The sequence below is a fragment of the Eschrichtius robustus genome, chromosome 6, assembly GCF_028021215.1.
Source record: "Eschrichtius robustus isolate mEscRob2 chromosome 6, mEscRob2.pri, whole genome shotgun sequence".
In the NCBI taxonomy this organism is placed as follows: domain Eukaryota; kingdom Metazoa; phylum Chordata; class Mammalia; order Artiodactyla; family Eschrichtiidae; genus Eschrichtius; species Eschrichtius robustus.
The window spans coordinates 81,034,206-81,052,145 of NC_090829.1; the positions used below are offsets into that span (position 1 = coordinate 81,034,206).

Below are 17,940 nucleotides of genomic sequence, written 5' to 3' on the forward strand. Positions count from 1 at the left end.
CACACACACACACACACACACATGCCTCTTTTGCCCCAGGTCTTATCTTGTCCTCTGGGGAGGTATGTTAAGTGCTCTTCCAGCCTGCCTGTGTGCCTGGCCTGTTTTTTCTCACTGCCAGTACCTCTTGGATTCCAATTCCAAACATGGTATCCGTCTGGGGTCACGCTTTCTTCCGGTGCCAAGAGAGATGCATTCCAAATGGAGCACAAATGTGCCTCCCGTGCTGGGCTCTCCTCATTCTGTTTGGGGACAACGGAGAGCAGGATGTGGCTGCTTTTTTATCCCTCACTGCTGAAGTTTTCAGCCCCATAGTCCTATCTTTTCCTCAGGACAATTTAGGTTTCCTGCCAGGAGCCAAGTGTGAAGACCGTCCTAAGAAACCTGGAGCCGTGCACGCTCGTCAGAGCTCCGCAGGGAGGTCCAGAGCCTTGCTGAGGGAAAGAGAAAGAAAGGTTTTCAGTTCTCCATGAAGTGTATTATGTTCTGCCATTCATTCCCCAAGCTACTGGAAGCATTCCTCCCAGGAAAGGTGGAGCTGTGGGGAGAAGCCAATGGTGAGATGACATCTGAGAGGACAGGCTAACCCACTTCCTGGATTTCCCACGTGGGGACGGTCTTAGAGCCCGACAGGCTTTGAGGCCCGAAGATGAGCAGCAACGGCAGTGCAGTGGGCCAGCTCCTCTGGAGCGGGCCGCTGTGCGTCGGCTGGAGGCGGGACCAGGAAGGGGCTGTCTACCACCTGGCCACCTGCCTCCTGCTCCTGGGCTTCATGGGGGGCAGCGGGGTGTATGGGTGCTTCTACCTCTTTGGCTTCCTGGGCACGGGCTACCTGTGCTGTGTGCTGTGGGGCTGGTTCGATGCCTGCGGCCTGGACATCGTCCTCTGGAGCGTCCTGCTGGCGACTGCCTGCGTGCTCCAGCTGGCACACCTGGTGTACCGCCTGCGCGAGGATACCCTCCCTGAGGAGTTCGAGCTCCTCTACAAGACGCTGTGCCTGCCCCTGCAGGTACCCCTGCCAGCGTACAAGGAGATCATTCGCTGCTGCGAGGAGCAAGTCTTGACTCTGGCCACGGAGCAGACCTACGCCGTGGAGGGCGAGACGCCCATAGACCGCCTGTCCCTGCTGCTTTCTGGCCGGTAAGCCGCCGTCAATGGCCAGCATTTCTTCCCCACGCCCACGCTTCTAATTTCCCAGTGCCTCCCTTTCCATTTCACGTCCCTTCCACTGAGGAAGGATGTGGCAAGTCAAACAAACCAAAATAGATTTTTCTAAGCATGCGCTTGCTTCCCCTTTCTTAGCATTTTCCATGAGGAAACTAGCTCATGAGGCACCTTGATTGGCAGGAGGGATTGTGTGTGCACTTGTGCTGGGAGGTGTGGGCTGAGCGTTTCTTGAGCCTGGGTCTGAAATGACCACACCACACACACATGCCAGCACGTCATGCCTAAACTGCAGCAATATCTCTGTAAGCTTTGGAAAACTGGACATTTCAATAAGATTAATTCATTCCTTCCATATGCATTCAACATTTGCTAAGTGCCAAGTATGTACAAGAAACAGTGCCAAAACAGAGGGGGTTTCCTGTAACCCCTGTTCCCTCCAGGGCATCAAGGATCTTGGGGAATATCCCATACAGATTCTATGGTAAAGCCATTCTGTATATACCCAGGTATGGAGCAGGAATACCCCTTGTCCACTTTTCCACTTCCAATTGTTCTATTGAGATTCTTACAGACGGAGAAGTAAAGTGCTATAAACCTGCGGGCCAGACAGTGAGGGAGGAGTGGTGATGCCCACGTGTGTCTCTTTGAGTATATGGTGGAGACACCTGGCTGACACCTTTTAAGGAGGCTGACAGTCAGACCTTAGCAGAAATGGGCTTTGTCAGGATTAGTGTATGCCTGGTCAGGCTGCATGCGAGCATTGGCCATTGACTGATCTCTTCTGAACAAATATACCATGGAGCTCTGTGCTGCACAGTTGGTAGGAAATTGTGAATTCTTTGAAATATTGCCCTAGTGGGACTTGTATGTGGAGCTAAGCATCTTAACCTGGTATGTACTTGGGCTGGCTCTGTGGAAAGCAAGTAGAGTATTTCAAAAGCTTTGTCCTTAATTTCCTCTTTCCTGCTTTCTTGAGACCGGGAGAATGTGGTAGAAAGACAAGAAAGTAATCAGAAGGGTCTGACTTCAAAAAAAAAAAAAGAAAGAAACCAGATAACACCGCCAGCCACAGTGGGGAAAAAAAGGAGTTTGACACTGATGGTGATGGTACTACAACAACTACTGCTACTAGTAATAATATGCATTTATGTATTAATGTATAGAATCAAAGTGTGGTGTATACATGTTTTTATTTTGTTTGGAGTCTGAGGTCCTGGGTTGAATGAGCTATGAGGTTTTGTGATGTTTCATTTCATTTATGGGTGAATTGAAGTGTAAATAAACCATACATCAGGATTATTGTATGGTTCAGGTATCTTTTATATAATGGATTTACCATGAACTTGTAGAAGACCACGCCCCTGTGAAGAGGAGAGGGGGCCTTGCCCTCTCAGTGTGGCTTTTCCTATTATACTTAGCATCCGAAACCTGAGTCAAAACTTAGACAATTTTGATATTTTTCTTGCTTTGCAAGGTTTGGAAGTAAGAGTTTTGTTTTGAGATCTTTCAACGTCATCCTGTCTCAACTTTGCTAAGTTGGAGCTGGGGAAAGGAGCTTCTAGTCTATATGACCAGGCTCCAGCTTTAAAGGAGAACCATCGTACCTTTGGCTGGTGAGGTACCAAACACCTCAAAGCAGCAGACAAGGACTCCACGCTAGGAAATGGAGGCTTCTTGTGGAGACCTCCCCAGTTCACGTGCAGACTCTCATCTGGAGCACTTTGCTGAAATCTCAGACATCCTTTTTGTTTTATTTTCATAAGGCAGTCAATCCCTTTCAAGACTCAGAAAGGCAAAGTGACTTCCTCAAAGTTCATCACCCTGTTAAGCTGTGCTTACTGTTGGAGATTTTCTCTCATATACAATCCCAAGCATGAACTCCTGAAGAGGCAACTAACTGTCTAAGCTCTTCTTGGAGGATGAAATTACCTGATGTCCAGGAGATCAAGAAGGAAGAGGAGACTCAAACTACAAAGGATACAATATACAATGTGAATGGCTTCAGGGAGTCATGCAGGCTCATTAGATGTTACTCACACTCTAAAATCTTGTCCTTCCTCAGTGGCTTGCTTGGGTGTCCAGATTCCTTGCCTGGGGAGAGGACGGCAGGATCTGATGTGTGTGGCAGCAGCCTCATTTCTTTCCTGTTGTCTTTCTTCCTTTGTTAGAGAAGCTTTTCTTTGAGGTTTTGGTCCCATTTATGGTGACACAGTGAGTTCATTTGTTTGATCGTTCCTTCCTTCTTCCTTTCCTTTCTCCCTTCCTTCCTCCCTCCCCCTTTCCAAAAATATTTATGAAGAGGGCTAGGGACTAGGGATCTTGTGTTAAAAAATGAAAAATATTTTCCTTGTACTCACGGAGCTTACAGTCTATGAAGAGAGACACTAATTCATGTTTGACATAGTGGTGAACAACAGACATAGTATTTCCAAGGAGAAAGGCAAAGTGCAATGAGAGCATTTAAGCGGTGGACCTAACTTTCCTGGGGCGGCCAGACAAGATTTCCTGGAGGAAGGAATGTTCAAGCTGAGGCCTGAGGAGAAGGTGGGGATTGGGAAGAAAGGCAGCTGAAGGGGACAGAATATGTGAAGACTGTGAGGTAGGAGAACGGGGCACTTCATCTTTCCTTGTATCCTTTCATTACTCAGGGAAGTTCTGATGGCTATCTACACATATTGATAGGTCTTGTAGGAGCAGGTGCGTTTCTGCCATCAGAGAGTGTAGGTTGACGCCACATCCTGGGCTTGGTTTGAGACCTACGTCCCCTTCTGTCTTCCGTCTTTAGGTTGTCAGATAATACGCAATAATTTATTAATTGATGGTGGTCTTTGGTAATTTGCACACATACATATATATCTAGGCATTCACTAGGAGCAAGGTGTGGAGTGCTAATATCCCCTTGGCCAAAACGTAATCACATGGCTCTACCTCGCGGCAAGGCGGGTAGGGAAATGTAGTTTAGCCGGGCAGCCATGAACCCAGCTAAAATTCCAAATATGGAAGAAGGGAAAAAGCAGATACTGGAAAACAGAATTCCACACTGGATTTCTCAGATCTCCATCCCCATTCTGATCTGCTTCTCAATATCCTATTCATCCTTCAAAACTCAGCTCAGATATCATCTTTGAGAAGTCTGCCACTTGGAGAGAACTGAGCTCTCTCCGTCCTCTAGTCTCCTGTCCCACAGTAGCACACGCTGACTTACAGCCAGTTATTTATGTGCCTGTGACTTCCACTAAATTGTGACGTCTTTAAAGGCAAGGATCAGATCATCTCCACATTCCCAGATTTCCAGGAACACAGAAGGTGCTCCCTACATAATTGTTTAGCCAATAAAGCTCCAGAAAAAGTGGAACAGTAGCTCCTTCCAAATGGACAGGATGCACCTTAAAGATCTTTCTGATTTGCCCCCTCTGCCTGATAGAGGAACCTTCTTTCCCAGTATAACTCACTTTAGAGGAGAGGTTGAGGCTGAGACTCTGAGTTTTCTGGGGAAAAGAGGAAAGAGCCCATACTGGACCCTAATCATTTTCCACTTTTTAACATGTAACTTAGACTTCGGAGAGGATTTGGGTAGCCACTTCCCTTTTCCCACACAGTCTCTTCTCTCCCTTTGCCAGGGTTCGTGTGAGCCAGGACGGGCAGTTTCTGCACTACATCTTTCCTTACCAGTTCATGGACTCTCCCGAGTGGGAATCGCTGCATCCCTCTGTGGAGGGGGTCTTCCAGGTAATAGGGAGCCCCATGGCAGCACCGCCCCAGCCCATCCCACTGTAACCCAGCAATATCCCTGCCTCCATCTTTCCCCTCTTACATCTGTCATTTGAACAACTGCCAATATGATGCTTGGGGTGGGAGCACTCTCATCCTGTGGAAAAAGTGCCTGGCAGAGGAAGGGTGGGGTAGGGAGGTGCAGACCCCTGAGAGGGGGGCTATGTCACGCCTATGCCGAAAACTCTTCCAGAAGACCCCAGTGACCACAAGGGAAAAGCCCACACTCCCTAGGGAGTAACTCAAGACCTTTGGTGACATCCAGCTACATCTCTAGTCCCTTCCTTCCTCACAGTTCCTGCTCATACCAGCCCTACCGAACTACTAGTACTTCCCTAAACACACCACATTGTTTTGCAATGGCCATGCCTTGGCTCCTACTGTCGCTCCTATCTGAAATGCACTTTCCTCATCCAGAGGAGGCCATGGCATCTCACTTCCTCTGAGGCCTGCCCAGGCTGACCTCACCAGCTTCCGCCCTGCACACCGCCTACGTGCCTCTTCTATTCCTTTTACCATGCTGACTGTGCACATGTCTCTAACGATTTGGTTTCCTTTCTGTCTTTCACATAGTAAACTCCTTGAGGTAGAAATCTGGGCTCTCCTCTCCATCTTCAGGCTCCAAAGGGCAATACCTTGTGCACAGTAGTAGGTGTTCAGTAAAGGTTCGCTGAACTGACTCGGCAGTGGGCAGTTGGTGTCTCAGAGGGCTCCAGAGGACATCACATACACACTCCAAGTTCAGGGCCTGGCTGCTAGAGCCCTCCTCTCTTCTCTGCCAGTCCTTCAGATTCCAGTTACCTTCTTTGTAGTTCTCACTTACTGAATGGCTAGCACGTGGCAGGCACTACCTATTTTATTGCCTTATTGATTCTCACAACCATCCTCTGGGTTGAATGTTGTTATTAACATGTTTAACAGATGAGGAAACTAAGGCTTAGAAACCTCAAATAATTTGCCTAAGGTCTTCATCTAGAAAGTGGCAAAGCCAAGTGGCCTGACACCACTATTTCTATTCTTTTTTAAAATGGGAGGGTTACCAGGAGAGTGGAGTTTACACATACCCACCATTATAGGGACTCCCCTGTCCAGATAGTTTGCCAGTACTGGGTTCCCTGTGTCTCCTACCAGTTCTATCAGGGAGTCCCTCAGGCGAGCATTCGAGCCAACCCCAGAATAGACACATGCCAGGCAGTGCCACCTGGCTGGGCCTGCTTCCGCCCCACCCTGACTCTTGGCTCTGTGAGGACAGAGCCTGAGAGGCAATCCTGATCCCACTGCCTAGACCACCAGCCACAGATCCCCTCTGAACGTGCCTCATCCACCACACACTCACGTCCTCTCCAAGCCTCCCAGCAGTCTCCTTTGAGAACCCTCCCAGGACCATAAGAACCCTCAGGAGGCCTGAGTCAGGTCCTGAGCCAGCCAGACCAGGCTCTCTTTCTGACACTGAAACTGAGAAACAGGTGGTGGATAAGCCAGGCGTCCTCCCCTAAGTTATGCTTGAAAGGAAGGGCTGTGACCCCAGATGGCCTCTCAGTCATCTGAGAGGGATGTAGGGACTGTCATATTTCTCCCATTTGTATTTTTAGCATGCATCCCCATTGGGAGCAATGAGATCCACATATTTGCTCTTGGTTCTGTGAAGTCCCATTTCCTCTTGCAAATGTCAAGTGTTGTCTCGGGTTGTAGTTCATCTTGTCCTTGCCTTTGCAATTGCATAGTCTTTGTTGACTAATAGGGAATCCACAGTGACTGAATCATAATTCTTACTGAGTTTACCACAAGGGAATCAACATTCCATCACACCTCTCAAGAATTCAATTAAGAATTTATTGACTGTTAAGCACTGTGACCCTCTCATTAGTCACCAAGAACATAGCATGGGAGGGATCATACAAAAATCGGCATTATTTCTCCAACTTGCATCATGTTTTACTGGACCCAAGGTCTCTTTACATATGTCAGTTTATTTAATCCATTCACCCAGCTTCGAAGGTGAGGATTAAAGAAATAGCTGGTCAAAACTTTATTACAGACACGTGCATGTGTATGTGGGAATCAGTCAAACCATTGGTTTCCTGAAGACCTTTAGGAAGGATTTTACATAGGACATGAGAAAACGACATCAGGTTGTTTTGCAACATACAAGATTGGTAGTCTTCTCCTGATTTCATTCATTCACTTCAGTAGTATTTATTGAGCAGTTATTGTAACCTGGGCACTATCTTTTTTTTTTTTTTTTTGGCCACTCCATGTGGCATGTGGAATCTTAGTTCCCCAACCAGGGATTGAACCTGTGCCCCCTGCAGTGGAAGCGCAGAGTCTTAACCACTGGACCGCCAGGGAATTCTCACCTGGGCACTATTAAAGGTGCTCGGAATATATCAGTCAATAGAACAGATGAAGGTCCCTGCCTTCATGCAATTTACATTCCAGTAGGGGAGACAAAAAATAAGCCATAGACATAATGAATAAGTAAATTATGTAATATGTTAAAAGATAATAACTTCTAGTAAAAAAAAAAAATAGAGTAGTGTAATTAAGGGAGAGATATAGTTGACCCTTGAACAGCACAGGAGGTAGCGGCGCCAACCCTTCACGCAGTAGAAAATCCATGTATAATTTATATAGTCCAACTGCCAAATATATGTTCCCCCATATCTGGGGTTCCACATCCTCAGATTCAACCAACCGGCCGATTGTGTAGTACTTTAGTATTTACTATTCAAAAAAAAAAAATCCCCATTTAAATGGACACACTCAGTTTAAACCCGTGTTGCTCAAGCGTCAACTGTAGTTGCAATTTTAAATGGGGTGTTCATGGAAGTCTTTGTTGAACGGGCGACATTTGAGCAAAGACCTGAAGTGATTGGTAGTGTGAGCTCTGAGAATATCAGGGGGAACAGCATATTAGACAGAGGGAAGAGCCAGTGCAAAAGCTGGGTGATGGGAAGGACTAGCATGTTTCAGGTTCAGAAAGGAGGCCAATGCGGCTGGAACAGAGAGAGGGAGGGGAGAGTATAGTAGGAGAGGAAGTCAGAGAGGTGATATGGAGCCACAACGTCTAGGGCCAGAGCGTATATTATCCAGATAGAGCCAAAAGGATTTCCTAATGCATTGGATGTAGTGCATGAGAGAAAGAGGATTAAGAAAACCTCTAAGACTTTTGACCTGAGCAACTGGAAGGATGGAGCTGCTATCAACTGAGATAAGGAAGGCTACAATAGTGTCGGCTTTGTGAGAAGAGAGGAAGTCCAGTTTGGGGAGGGTTAGATTTGCGTCATCTATGGACATTTAAATGGAGACACTGCAAAGGCAGTTGCATATTTGAGTCTGGAATTAAGGAACAAGGTCTGAGGTTGAGAAGTCATAGCACACAGATGGTATTTAAAGCCATTGGATAGGACAAGATCACCAAGTGAGTGTGTGTAGACAGAAAGGGGGTTCAAGAATCCATTAACCCCGGGATACTCTAGTGTTTAGAAGTTGGAGGGAAAAAGAGGAAGCAGAAAAGGAAGCTGAAAGGGACCAATCAGGAGATTATACCAGGAGAGTATGGCATCCTGGGAACCAAGTAAAGAGTATCAAAGAGGAGAGACTGAATGCTATGAAAACTGATTGTCAGACCCAGCAACGTAGAGGTCATTGGTGACCTTGCCAGGAACAGTTTGTGGACCACTGGGGCAAAGCCTTGCTGGCTAAAGAGAGAGTGCAAGAGGAATTGGTAACAGCAAGTATAGACAACTTTTTCATGGAGCTTTGCTGAAAAGGAGAGCAAATCAATGGAGTGTTAGCTAGCAAAGGAAGTGAAGTGAAGAAAAAGGATTTTAATTTTAAAATTTTGATTCATTTTAATATGGAAGAAGTAACAGCATGTTCACAAGAATGCCCACGGTCTTTGTGTTCAGCTTTGAGGACGCTGTTTGCATCCAGATTAGCTCTTACGCACACCCACTTCATGTGCAGCACCCTTATTTCTTGTTTGGGAATTGTTACTAAGTACATCGAAAGTACAGGTTATGGCAGATGTGACAATTACTTGCTGAACCAAATTAGTAATGGATGGATTGTGAGTAATAATTCTTTCCCATGAGGCAACAAGCCCGGAGAGATTAAGCAATTCATCTGATGTCACACAGCTAGTAAAGCGGTAAAGCCAGAACTTGAAACTTGTTTCTGGTCTTGATGAGTTACCTTAGAGCCCTGACTTCAGTGCTGATGATTGAGGGGAGGGGAGGGGGAGTTCTGGAGGCAAAGAAATAAAAGGATTATATACGATCTCTAACAAAGAATGTTTGGAAAGCCAACCCTACCTTTAATGAGACGACCCACATAAAGGATTTAACACAATGCCAACATGTGGTCGCCTCTCAGTAAATGTCAGCTGCTGTCCTCCTCCTCCTCATTTCCACTGTCTCGATTCACAAATCATCTTGAGCTCTGCCAACCTGCTCATGTTTAAAGTATTATGGCCAGAGTATAAAGAATTGTGTGATTCCACACCCTTTTTCTTTACTATCCTAAGCATGTTTTCATTTGAAACCTAGCTTTACCATCATTGTTTTAACAAGGTTTATCAAGCACCTACTCTGTGCTGGGCACACGTTATTGACCCTGCTAGTGTAACTTAGCTTTGTATCATGGGCACATAGCGAGTGCCCAGAAATTTCTAGATGTCTAAATAAATGGAGAGTGGGGTGTCCTTCTACTCTGTGCTCTTAAGAGTTCCTCTTGGGACTTCCCTGGAGGTCCAGTGGTTAAGACTCTGTACTTCCAATGCAGGGGGCACGGGTTTGATCCCTGGTCGGGGAACTAAGATCCCTCATGCTGCAAGGTGGCGGCCCCCCCAACCCCAAAGAAAGAGTTCCTCTTCCTCTGTGCCCTTTTTCTGACTTCAGTAATCGGATCCATTTGGTTACTTGTAGGGCCCAAGTCAAGAGTAGCTCACGGGCCTGAATCCCAAGCCAGCATTCTGTCCACTGGATGCAGCCTGGCTCTCCTCTCACTGAAATTCTTTCCAACTCTTTTTTGTGTCCCCACTCCAATATATTATCTCTTTTTATCCTTAAAACAAACTGTCATCAGCATCCTGACCTTTCTTCTGAGCACTAGGTGGCCCTTCTTCTCTCCTGTAATCACAGCAGGCTCAGAACCTCCTGTAGCCATTAGTGAGATCAGCCATGGGACACAGAGTAGGAGAGCTGAGGAGACCGGAGGTGGATACTCAGGCTGCAGGAGGTGAGGGCCCAGCGAGTGAAGGGCTGATCTCAGGGCTCCTGACAAGAGCACCCACACACACACAACCACCCCCCACCCCTGTCATGTCAGTGCACACAGTAAAAGTCAGTCATAGGACCTCTTCCAGGCAAGGCCATGGAGAGCTACTTCCACAGCTTCTTCAGGAAAAGTGCAGCAGTTTGCCAAGTAAATGCTGTATTTCTCTGTGCTAAGCATGGACACATTTTCTAGTTTCAACCTTTACTCTCTGCTCCTGACCCCTCTCAGGTCACTCTGACAGCCGAGACTGAATGTAGCTACATTTCCTGGCCCCGGAAAAGTCTCCACCTCCTTCTGGCCAAAGAGCGATACATCTCTCGCCTCTTCTCGGCCCTGCTGGGCTATGACATCTCGGAGAAGCTCTACGCTCTCAATGACAAGCTCTTTGCTAAGTTCGGGCTGCGCTTCGACATTCGTCTCCCCAGCCTCTACCACGTCCTAGGTCCTGCTGCCCCAGATGCAGGACCAGAGTCTCAGAAGGATAACAAGGACGTCCGTGAGCCTGCCGCATCCCCCCCTCCTCAGGCCCTGCCCACATCTGTCCAGCAAACACCCCCTAGCTCCCCACCTCCAGCGGCCGCCAACCCTCCTGCACCTCCTCCCTGGGTCAGGATGTCCAGGCCCGACAGCAGTGTCCTGGGTGAGGACTCTACCAGTCTGGTGCTGGAGGATTTTGAGGAGGTGTCGGGATCAGAATCGTTCATGGATTATCAGAGTGATGGGGAGTACATGAGGTGAGGGGAGAACTAACATGGGCACGGCTGCCGGGCTCAGGATCCTGTGTAAGTACTCAGAAGGCAGCTGCCACTTTCTTGCCAACAGCTGGCCTTAACTGGGTTTGTAAGGGCAAAAGATCGTTTCATGGAGCCTGTCCTCCCGAGGATTCCCAGAAAGTGGCATTAACCCAACCCTGCAGATAGCGACTCACTCTTGGTGCACGCAAAGCATGAGAGTTTTTAAAAAATTTTTTTTTGAACTCATCCCTTATTAAGTGTGATTGCATTTTTGAAAGTGGGCTGGCTGGTCAACATTTTGAGCAAGCAGATAGGTTGCTAATTTTTTTTTGCAAGGTTGTGCTAATAACTAAGGCCACAGCTAAGACTAAAGGGGATTTTATTTGTGGCATGCATTTTAAAGGATTTTTTAAAAAGCTGGCATGGTTCTAATTCCTAATGGTTCTTCTTGGCATATAGTCAGCTCTGGAAAGCAGTCATTATTTAGCCTGGATTGGACAGGTACCTCTGTTAACATCGAGTATTTCGAAGAGGCTTGTGATTAGAGGCTAATGACTCTGGGAGGAAAATGTCCCCACCTTGCTCTCCTCTGTGCCAGTGGAAAGTGTGTTATTTGCTCAGGCACAGGACTGGACACTGCTGTGACTGAATATTACTATGATAGGGTGACTTTCCCAGAAAACCACACCTGCGGGAGGTAGAGTGGGCGTAATCTGGGTGGGACTAACGTGCAGGATTTCGCTCACACCTTAGGAGAGTGTACAAGAAAGTGTGTGCTGAGCAGTTCTGGGTAACTGCTTTCATGTTCCCCCTGGCTGCTCTCACAATGCTGTGTGACTTATTCCTCTAGGACTCCAGCCAACCATGGTGCAGGCCTGGCTTTTCCTGAGGAAAATCCCACTGTTCCCAATTTGGAAGGCATTTCCAAGGTGGGGGAGGGTTAGCTAAGAGATTAATCATTCTTTAGGGAACACTGACTATTTTCCCAAGACACTAGTTCAGTGAGGAAGGCATTTAGGGTACGTGAGGTAAGTAAGTGAAGGTTTGTATATTTTGAAAAGCAAGTCATATAAATGATGAAAGAGGCAAGAGAGGCAAATGATAAAAGGTTAGCTATTTGGTTTCATAGGTGTGGAATTGATAATCTATGGAAGCAGAGTCCTTACAACCAGCATCTGGCACCCGAAATCACTTTCTTGACCTCCTCCATTTGTGTTGTCCTCTCCTGTTGCCTCCTTCCCACTGTGCCCTACTCGCCCACCCCCACCAGTGCATATGGATTCTGTCCTGTGGGTCCCTCTCTTTGTCCAACACACCTACCCACCTGCACACACTCTGAACTTACAGCAGCTCCCTGTGTCCTCATGTTCTTCCTGGCTTTCTTCTCTTTTCCCGGCTCTATTTGTTCTCCTCTTTCTCCCTTCCTTCTGACTTCTGCTCAGTCCTTGGTTCCCTCAGTTTGCTGCTCTTAAGAAGAAAAAGGCCTGTTTCTTCTTCTCGGTTAATTTCCCCTCTACATATTTGTCCTCCACGTCTTCCCCATTTTACTGTTGCTGTATTTATCTCTCTGTTGCCTTCTTCCCATTTGCCCCACTTCCTATTTTGCTCTATCTCTTCTTCTTCCTAAGCTGCCCTGTATCCCCAACTTAGTTTTTAATCCTGACTCTTCCAAGATCAGTACCTCTCCCTCTGCCTATAAAGAAAACCATTCAAGTGAAGGTGTGAAAATTCCCACCTTTGGTGGCTACACATCTTATGCATGAGTTATCCCAAACGTTAAGAGGCAGGGGGGGTTGTAAACAAGAAAGAGACCCACACTGGGACCCCGAAGTCCTGGCTGCTATGTCTGGCTCTGCTACTGATTGCAAACCACACAACCTCACTGAACCTCACTTTCTTCATGTGAGTGTGTTGGCCCAGCTGGCCCCCAAAGGCCCTCCTGGGTTTATGTGAGAAGGCAAAGGATGTGCTGTTCAGAGGAGGAAAGAGAAGCAGCCAGTCAACAGTATAATGGACACAAGCCCCAGGACATCAGCGTGTCTTCCAGCAAGAACTCGCTGCTGTACTTCACTATGATTTCTCTTGTGATTTGGGACTGTCCTCCTCCCTGCTGGGTGGTAGGTCCTGCTTGACTAGGAGTTCTCTCCATTCTGTACCTGTGAAGAGTCTATCACCTACCACGTGATGACAGTGCAGATGCTCATGTGCAGGGCGGTCACGACTCCATCTCCCAGGTCCTCCACCCTTAATACTATTGCATAAAAGGCCTCTTTCCAAATTCAGCCTTTTCTGAGGCTCAAGATGAGAAAACTGCTAACATAACTCACTTTCTAAAGTACTAGTATTTGTAGTATAAAGAGAGTAGGTTTTTAAATGTTCTTTGGCTTAAGTAATAGAGAGAAAGGAAAAAACACATTGTTTACTTCCACAGAGTTTTCGGAACAACTTGAAAATGTGATCAAATCGACCAAATTTTAGACGCCTTTCGATTTAGTCTGTGATAATGGGATAATTTAACCCAGAGACCTTTTCCTCGAATTGTGTTTTAGGGTGTTTGGTTTGACTTATTTGCCATCAAGCTCCTTTTAGGGTTATTACTGTAATGAATAACCATAGTCCCTCGTGATTGGTAGCAATTGACTCTGGTTTCCTTTCTAAAGCAGGGCACAATTCACCATCTAGTCCCTGGCTCTTCAATGACCAAAACTGTAAGCTCATCGCTATTCATCCCCGCCCAGCACTTACATAAGAGGCATGAAGCTGACCGGATTCTGCATTGTCAGGACACAGCTTCATCACACTGACGCCAGCGCTTGTCCCTCACACCAAGCCAACTTAAGACCAACTAAAAATAGTCAGAGGTTCTACTGGAGCTTATTTTTGAAGAGAGCACATTTTTCAGTTTGGTGGTGCCCAGAATTATCCACAACTGGGTGCTACTTTTTTTAACATGCAAAGCAGTTCTGTAGGATAATGTATTCACGCAGGGTCTTACAGTTAGACCTCAAATTAACCCTGCCTTCACTAGAATCTTTCCAGTTAATTCTATGAACACACTCCACAATGCTCCATTTGATGTCTTACTTAAAGGAGATGCTCAATGAATGCATCTCTGAAGTGGTCAGTAAGTCAGATAATGAGTCCATTATCACAAATTAACTGGAAGCTGTCTGAAATTTGGGCAATTTTGCTTATGTTTTCAAGTTGTTCTGAAGACTTTGTGGTTTGAAAGTAAATACTATATATTGTTTCCTTTCTATTATTTAAATAAACAAACAAATGAGAAACAGATTACAACATGGAGGCTAATTGTGGTCAAGGAAGGAGGCCAGGACCAGGACATAGTACCAAGGGCCAGAGAACCAATTCAACAAACATTCACTGAGTATCCACTGTGTATTTCAGGCACTGTGCCAGGTAATCACATTATGAGTAATCATGAGTAACAGTTGGAAGAATGTAAGATGCTTAATCTGCAAGAGATGGACAAGAGTAATACCTTCAAATTTTGAAAAGAAGAGGAATTACAATTTCCCTTAATTTGGTGAAGTTCTTGAGGACAGAAATGAATTAAGGGCTGAAAGCTATAAGGAGAGGATTTTAGCTCAGTATTAATAATGGATTTGCCTCAAGGAGTAGTGAGTTACTCGTCACTGGAAGAATTCAAATAGGGATCAGAAGAAATCTTCTCAGAGATTTTTTTTAAGGTGATTCAAGCTCTGAGAGAAGGATGCCTTAGGTTATTGCTATTAAGGTGCCTTCTAACTCCGTGATGCTATGATTCTGTGATTCTAAGATGTGACTCTAGTCCTGCCAGTTAACCACCTTCAAGAGCAGTTCCTCATCTGCGAAACAGGGCTAGTAGTCTCATAGATAATTAGTACCTACTGAGAAGTAGATAGGTAGCCTCTGTCTACCTTACCAGGTTGCTGTGAGGAGTAATTGAGATTAAGTACACAAAGGCAATTTGTAAGCTATAAAGCACTAGTTTAATGTATAAGGTATTTTAAAATTCTGTTCTGTATAGAATTATTTAACGAACTCCTCCCCACGCTGCCCCTGCTTCTCTCTTCCGCTCCCTAGCCCTCCTCCTCTGAGATACATGATTTCCCATCTTATTTCCTCCAGTCTGGTATTCCAAGGAAGGTAGCAGCTGACAGGATCCCCTGACAACAAAAGGAACAGCAAAAAGGTGGTGATCCAAAGAAAGCACACACTAGCTCCTTGGCCCCTGAATAACTAAGCTATAGCCAGACCTTCACCTGTTTTATTTGCCCAGGAGAGACTGATCACCGTCACACTATATTCAGGCTCTTTCCCTCAGAAGTGGCCATAAGGTGCTTAGTTAGCTGTCAGTGTTGTTAAATAGCATGTTTCTCCCAGAACCACTAGAAAGCCTCCTGCGGCAGAAGACTTGCCCTTGAAGGTGGCATGGCAGGAGCTGCCTGGGGCCTCAGGGTCTGGGTCTCTAGATGGTAGCTCTACTCGACCTGCCAAGGCTCCGTGTTCAGGCAGGTAAGTTAGAGGCAGCAGTTCCCTCCCTGCCCTCGGGATCCCAGCAGCCTACAACCCGGGCCCACCCCCAGGTTATTCTTCTACTTCTGTTTTACAGGCCTCATTTACCTATCCCTCTCTTTGTAAAAATAAAAGACAGGGTTTTATAAAACCAATTTTCTATGCAGAATTTTGAGAACTCATTCCATAATGTTAGGTAGGATTCTTCATAGGAAGCGTATAGATTCTTCACAGGAAGCAACCGAAGTTGATCTCTTGGTCTCTTCTCCTATAAAATGAGAGGACTGGACTATATAACTTCAAAGCTGACTCACCCTAATATTCTAGAAGGAAATGATTCAAAGATACATCTGCCCCTATTATGTTAGGCATTGGGTACACTTAAAATATTGGGAACTGGTAGAGGAAAAAAAGACGTGAAAAGAACCCTGTGAAGTTATGCGAGCTATCTGGAGCCACAGTGCTGAACTCCTTCCTCTGTCTTTCCACAGCTTCTAGAACTCCTCTCCAGAGCTACTCTCAAGTTATGTCCAGGGGACGGGCCCCCTTGGCTCCAACTCTGACTCCTGAACTGTAAGGATCAATGGACCATCCTTTTCTCTGGCCACGTCAGTCCTCACAGGAAGGTCACTCGTGTGCACACCCCTCTTCTCACCCTCTGGAAGGCTCATGGGCAAGGTCGGAGCAGACACAGAAGATGCTAAAGTGCTGCAGCCACACCAAGGCCCCCGAGTGACTTTTAGAACTTTGCCTTCACCAGCCTTTCTTCCCAGAGAAGGCATCCAAAAGTGCAAAAGCACAGATTCTATCCTTTACTAACTGCAGTATCTCAGGCAAGTCACATAGCCTCTCTGAGTGTCTGTAAAGTGGGGATTATAAAACCCAGTTCACAGGGTTGTGAGGATTCAATAAGTTGATTCAGGTAAAGCACCTAGGACATGGCGTGGCACCTAGTAAGCACTCAATAAATCACTCATTTCCTTTCCTTATGTTGTTTCTTTCAGCGTTCTGAAAGGATCAGTGAAGTCAGCTATCCAAGAAGTTTTCACTGTTTTCGTCTTGTTTTATTTAAAAATTTTTTCATTAAGGTTCAACATAGGGAAGCAGAAATTTTAGAACCTAGTTTGCCATTAAGCTTTTAAGTTCAACTTACAAATCTTTCCCTCTATTTATGACCCTAATATTAAACAGTAGTTTTTAGAGGGATTTTTACAAATCTATTTAATTAAATTTCCTTAAACATTTTAAAGTAGACTTACAAATTTAACATATTTTATTTTATTTTTTTCCCCCAAATACCGCCACATGTATTCTGGTTACCTATTGCTGTGTAACATTCATCCCTAAAGCAGTGAGTTAAAATCATCACGATACTTTGTTTTGCTCACAAAAGTGGGGCTTGGCTGGGCTCAGCTGGGCTGTTTGCACTCAGGGTTTCTTGTGTTGTTGCATTCAGACAGTGGCTACAGCCAGAATCACCTCAAAGGCTTCTTCATGCATGTGTCTGGGGCCCAGGCTGGGAAGACTCAAACAGTTGAGGGCTGAAACAGCTGGGAATCCTTGGGCAACCCTTGCTCTTTCAAGAGTTTGTTCATTTTGTTGCTGTATAGTACTCTGTTGTGTGAATATACCACAATCTACTTATCCATTCCACTACTGATAGGCATTTGGGTAGTTTCTAGCTTGGGGCAATTACGAATAGTGCTACTATTAACATTCTTGAACTTATCTTGTGGTACACATATGTACACATTTGGGGGGTATATACTGGAATTACTGAGGTATTGGGTATGTATATGTTCAACTATAGTAAATACTGCCAAACACTTTTCCTAGGTGATTATACTGATTAATATTCCCACTGTGTATGAGTGTTCTGGTTGCTTCTCATCTTCTCCAATAGTTGGCATTGTCTTTTTTTTTTTTTTTTTTTCATTTTAGCCATTTGGGTGTATGTAGCAGCATATCATTGTGGTTCTTTTTTTTTTAATTTATTTACTTTTGGCTGCATTGGGTCTTAGTTGCTGCATGCGGGCTTTCTCTAGTTGTGGCTAGCGGGGGCTACTCTTCATTGCAGTGTGCAGGCTTCTCATTGCGGTGGCTTCTCTTGTTGCAGAGCATGGGCTCTAGGTGGGCAGGCTTCAGTAGTTGTGGCACACACGCTCAGTAGTTGTGGCTCAAGGGCTCTAGAGCGCAGGCTCAGTAGTTGTGGCACATGGGCTTAGTTACTCTGCAGCATGTGGGATCTTCCCAGACTAGGGCTTGAACCCATGTCCCCTGCATTGGCAGGCAGATTCTTAACCACTGCACCACCAGGGAAGCCCTATCATTGTGGTTTTAATTTTCATTTCCCTGATGAATAATAAGGTTGAGTATCTTTTTGTGTTTTTATTAGCCAAATGGATATCCTCTCTTGTGAAGTGCTATTCTAGTTCTTGTCGATTTCTCTATTTGTTTGTATTCTTTTCTCATT

At 45.7% G+C, this 17,940-nt stretch overlaps 1 protein-coding gene across 2 annotated transcripts; it reads left to right on the forward strand.

Annotated features, from left to right (window-relative positions):
* Positions 1–256: 256 nt before the first annotated feature.
* On the forward strand, positions 257–16,550 carry POPDC2 (popeye domain cAMP effector 2). Of its 2 annotated transcripts, none has more exons than XM_068545516.1 (4): positions 257–1,140; positions 4,788–4,896; positions 10,447–11,000; positions 15,959–16,550. In XM_068545516.1, the coding sequence occupies exons 1-3, from the start codon at positions 650–652 to the stop codon at positions 10,954–10,956; spliced, it is 1,110 nt and encodes a 369-aa protein (XP_068401617.1). In that variant the 5' UTR covers positions 257–649; the 3' UTR covers positions 10,957–11,000; positions 15,959–16,550. The 2 variants fall into 2 exon arrangements, with proteins under 2 accessions (XP_068401617.1, XP_068401618.1); XM_068545517.1 differs by having other exon boundaries at positions 10,447–10,858.
* Positions 16,551–17,940: the final 1,390 nt, after the last annotated feature.